Raw genomic sequence first — 5352 nt, 5'->3', positions numbered from 1 at the left:
AGGCAGGACGGATGGAGCTCTCCCAGCCATTGTGGTCTCAAGGCAAAGGAGAAGGGTTGGCGACAGCAGCTGGTTTAGCCAGCCAACAGGGCTTGCCATAGAGTTCAGTATCTCTTTATAAGGCTTTTGCAAAGTCCTTATAGCAAATCCCCTTCCCGTTAGCCTCACCTCTCCCATATATTATCCACATTGCCACCTGAGTCAGCTTTCTGAAATACAGGCTAGACATGACTGTCTGCCTGAAGAACTTTCTGTGGTTTTCTATTGCCTAGAACATAAAAGCCAAACTCCTTAGCCTGGCCGTTAAAACTCTCCACAATTTTAATCTACCTTCTGGTTTCATCCTTCACAACATCCCAGCCGCCATGAGCTCTAAACTCCAGGGACATTCACCATTAAGTGAGCATGGCTGTCCCTGATCTCTCCCAGCTCTTCAGACTGAGTGTCTTTTTCTCTTCTTACCTACGGACACCCCACTCACCCTTCAAGGCCCAGCTGAAACAGAAGCTCCTCCACGAGCTTTCCCTCAGCAGAATTAAGTTCTTCCTTCTCCCTTTTCCACAGCACTTTGTTCGGACTCCGCTGTGGGCACCCACGCATCGTGCTTGGTATTCCAGCTGTTTATCTCTCTGTCTCTCCATCATGAGATCCTTGGGGTCAAGAATCAACCTTAAACCTTTTTGTAGTCCTCTCAATGCGTGTCAATGTGCTCTGTTCATAGCAAAAACTCAATAAAGTTTTTTAACTAAAATCATAAACTATTGCGAAACTGTCAGATAAAAACAACTGTTATGCTGAATGAAAGGCACCGCTTTTAAGAGAAGTTTAAAACCACGTTGGACATCAGTGCCAAATTTATTATACTACAAGCTAAATCTCCGCTGCATGGTTGATTTGCGATATGAAATCTTACAAAGGGTGGATCGTGAAAAGCAGGTATTGTGATTCTGCTCATCTCCCTTAGTCTCCTTTTCAAATATTCAAAATGAGCACAAAGGGGAATTTTTAAAGAGGACAGAGGAATTAACTTGAAGGCTTTGTCTGCTCTCACCATCAATTATTTCTCTTGCTGACACGGAGAGGGAAACGTTGGCCCCGTGCCTACCTCTTTCTGGATTCAGTGGACTTGGCCGTCTTGATAGTGCTTCCATCCTGGGCGACGTCCCTCTCCTGCAAGGTAGGAGCATCTCTAACAGGGAGTGGAAGGACCACCGTCTCCTGGGTCACAGGGATGACCTCCTCATCCGCTCCTTGCTGGCCCAGGTGCTGTTTGGCATAATCAAAGCCTTGCACAGGCTGCAAAAGAGGAAACAGATTTACAGTCATGTTTCTGGCAAAGTGTGACTCTAATGAGTGCTTTGAGAGAAGACAGGCAGGAAAGGGTATGTGATGGGACCATACTTAGCTATCCGATAAACAAGAGTTAAATCAAATCTCCATAATTTCTGTCAGCAAAATCAGAGGCCATGTTAATTCCAGCTAGCTACAGAATCTCTATAGATAATATTTATTCAGAAAAATGAATAGTGTAAACAAGATGCAAATATGTGTGTGAGAATGAACTTCAAGAATTTTGGACCACTAATTTTAAGTCTCTAGGTATGGCTAATTAGAAACTCCTAATTGATACGTTAACTAACAGGTCCTGTATCATCTCCTACCTAGGAATATTTTGTCATCCCTTCACTCCTGTGCAGTAACAGGTGTGTGACTTTGCCAAGTTACTTGAACTCTGAACCTCAATTTTTCACCTGAGAAATGAAGATATATGTATCTGCTATACCTCCACCATCCCTGAAAACAGAGGGAAAGAAACATGCTACCACATGTGAGGTAGTACAATTATTAACAGTAAAATGGAATTTATGAAATCACTATTTAATCTAGACCTCTCCCTTAAGCAGGCTGGCTTTCCTATAATTCATTACTAGGAAATTAGTAAGGCTTTTATTGCGCAAAGTCTGAAATCCCGAGTGAATAGGGCAGCTGTGAGCAAAACCCAACAGTCCTCTATTAGTGTGGTAATGAAAAACCAAGAGGCATGTTTAAACAGTCCCTGGGAGTGTCTCTGTTCTGCTTTATACCCTAAAGCAGCACAATACAGATTTGAGCCAGGACAATGGGGCGGTTAAGGGCAACAGCTCCAAAAACAGACTGTCTGGATTCAAATCCTGACTCTGCCATTTGTTAGCTGGGTGACCTTGGGTATGACTGAAATTCCCTGTACATCAGTTTCCTCATCTGTAAAATGGAGGTAATAATAGTGTTAACAGGATAAAACGTGTTTGTATATGAGAGTGATATTTAACCACCCTCAAAGGGATGCTGTGTGGATCAAATAAGTAGATTCAAATTCAGCATCTAGCTAAGTGCCTGGCACATAGTAAGTGCTCAATCAAAATTCATCACTATCGTTTGCCTTCCTACTAAATCATAGTCCAGGTGAAACAGACATCAGTGATTTTCTTCAAGAAAATTTGGAGATGAAATTTGACCTCCACCATTTGGGTTTTATCAGAATTTGATATGATTAGAAACTAGTTCTTCCTTCTGCAGCCAATTTAGCTGAGAAACATAACAGGAAGGCTCCAGCTGGATTTAATGGTCTAGGACTGTGATCCAACCTGTTAAATCTTGCTACTGTGTTTCAGAACAGAGTTTTATTGCTAAATCCAGCAAAGCTTCTTATTTTAAGCTGTCTGTAGCTCTGCCATGGACGGTTCCTTCAAGTCCATGGGTCACTCACTCTGGGAAGGGGTGTGCGCACCCCTCCCTCTTCTCTGAGACACTCACACTCTGACCCATGTGGTAATCATGACATTCTATGCCAGGATCTGGGACTCTGTCTCTGAAACAGTGTTTGTCTATTCATTTCCCTCCCCTAAGAGTGGAGCTTTTGGATGACTGGATAGTGTTTCTAGAATACTGAATTGCCTGCTCCTCCTACGATCAATTGGTTATCAATTGGTTCGACTGAAATGTTTCCAGAAGCTGAGCTTTTCTCTCTTAGTCCACTGTTTTTATTGACTCCTGCCTTGGTCTTGTTGCTTCTATTCTACTCCTTTCCAGGCCCACCCTTGACAAGCTCCAAAGTTATCTCCCTTAAATCATATCAGGTCATTAAAAATGTTTCGAGGCCCTCTAAGTCCTTGGCAAGGCAGGCAAGGCCCTTCACATTCTGGCTGAATCCACCTGCCCCATTTCATCTCCTGTTGGCCCCTTTTCTGCAATACCCTCACGTCCCCATTATCCTATTCGGCTTTGTTCCAACTGTAGTTGTTGAGCACTGGCTTGTGCCCAGGACTGTGCTTGATGCTGGCGAAATAAATATGAATAATAACTGGCTTCTGACCCTCAAGGAACTCACAGTTTCGGCTTCATTTGTTATTACTAGTACAGTATCAAAAACATTACATAAACTTGTCATTTCATCATACAGTTCAAGAAGGTAGGTACTATTATGGTTTCCCATTTTAAAGATGAAGTAACTGAGGCTTAGAGAGGTCAAGTGACTTCCCCAGGCTCACACAGCTCGTCTATGGTGGAGCCAGAGCCAGGACCTCCAACCACTGCTGATGATTCTTCCTATGGCCTTTCCTTTCCTTCTGCAGCCTGCCATCTTGGCTGGGCTCTCCTACTGTACTCGGCCTCACTTCTGTGCTAAGACTCCTGGCACATTAGTGAGGAATTAGAAGTCTCCAATGGCAGCTAAGACTTCCCAAGAACCCAGTGAGGACAAGCTGGCTCTGGCCCTCTCCTCCCCGTCGCTCTCTCTGGATTTGGCTTCTCACCCTTCACACTGACTTGAAGTTATCTGTTGGATCCTTCAGGGTACTGGGTTGATGATGGGTGAGCAGAAATAGAGACATTAAGGTATTAGAAGCTTAAAACGTGGCCACTGTTATCAGGTTAATAATAATCCCTGCATATGTTCAGTATTTAGAGCCCGCAAAACACTGACACTTCATTTCATCCTCACAATAACTCCATGAGGTAAGCAGGGCAAACATCATAGTCTTCATTTGACAGGTAAGAAGACAAAGCTCAAAGGGGTTCAGTGACTTGCTCAAGATCGCACAGCTAATTGGTGAAAGACTCAAGACCAGTCCCTCACTCTTCTGACTGACAGGGTAGTGGTCTTTCAACCTTCAACTTGAAAATTACCTGAGATTAGCTAACTGCCCATTGGACAAACATTATGAACCCCAACCCCATTAACTTATCATCATTAAGTATCTATGGTTACTTCGATGAGTTTTATAAAATTATCAAATCAAAGTCATCTCCAATAATTTCAAAGGTACTCATATTTAAAAAAGAAAGCATGTGTAATAATAAAAGCCAACTTGTACATAATATTTATTATATACTGGGCATAGCTCGAGGTAACTTATGTAACTCACTTGATCCTCACAACAACCTGTAAGTGAATACTGTTATCTCCATTTCATGGGTGAGGAAACTGAGGCAAAAAGAAGTTAAGTACAGGGCATACTAGCATGCGAGGAAAAGGAAACAGTTGGATACCTTTGGGAGTGACCAACCTGTTCTGAGCAGATGGCCAAGCCAACCACTGCAGGCCCTCCAAGTCCATCCTGTGTCTGGATATGGCCCTAACTGGTGTCTGCTAAGGCTGCCTATCCCGGGGAGCCATGTTCTCCTCAATTATATGAAGGAAAAAACTGGGCAAAGGCTGTGGACTCAATGACGAAGAGTAAAGGGAAGTGAATTAGGAAGAAAGGAGGTGACAAATGGCACGATGCCTGGCCCTCCTGCATTTATCACCTTCTCTTTTTTTTTGAATTAATTAATTTTTTATGGTGACACTGGTTAATGAAATCCAATAAGTCTCAGCTGTACATTTTAACGGTAAGGCATAAATATATTTACACTGTGTGTTCACTTCCCATAGTTAGATTTCTTTTTGTCACCAAATATTTGACCTCCTTTACCCTGTCTACCTCCCCCCCACACTCCCCATCTCCTTCTTGACATTCTATCTGCAGAAGCCTAAATGACAACTTTGGTAACAGGTTCTGCCTTTGACAGACGGGGGGCGTATACGCCCTGGCCTTGGCTCCCAGGACAGTCACACTCACATCTTCATAGCATGCTAAGTATATTACTGAGTCTCAGCAAGGATGCCCGGGAATGTACTCTGGCACTGCATCCTGTGTTCTGATGACACACAGTGATATCCCGGGAGACTGGGAGACCATCCTTCTAGTCTATGGACTGGTGGCGAAGGCTAACTTTTTCGTCCCGCCTCATCCCTTGACATTAAATAAATTCTGCTCACACACACAGGTTGTGAGCAGTGAGGCAGGTGGCTCTCCTCTTCCAAACACTGCA

At 43.5% G+C, this 5352-nt stretch overlaps 1 protein-coding gene across 1 annotated transcript in view; it reads right to left on the bottom strand.

Annotated features, from left to right (window-relative positions):
- Positions 1 to 5352, bottom strand: part of KIAA1549L (KIAA1549 like) — a 105910-nt gene that overhangs the window by 58645 nt on the left and 41913 nt on the right. The window contains exon 11 of the mRNA XM_011357021.2: positions 1106 to 1296. Within this exon, the coding sequence (XP_011355323.1) occupies positions 1106 to 1296 (191 nt within the window). The remainder of the gene's footprint in view (positions 1 to 1105; positions 1297 to 5352) is intronic.

The sequence above is a fragment of the Pteropus vampyrus genome, unplaced genomic scaffold (genome assembly GCF_000151845.1).
Source record: "Pteropus vampyrus isolate Shadow unplaced genomic scaffold, Pvam_2.0 Scaffold31, whole genome shotgun sequence".
NCBI classification, from domain to species: Eukaryota; Metazoa; Chordata; class Mammalia; order Chiroptera; family Pteropodidae; genus Pteropus; species Pteropus vampyrus.
The sequence above is the reverse complement of the archived record's forward strand: the minus strand, read 5'-3'. Positions and strand labels throughout refer to the sequence as shown.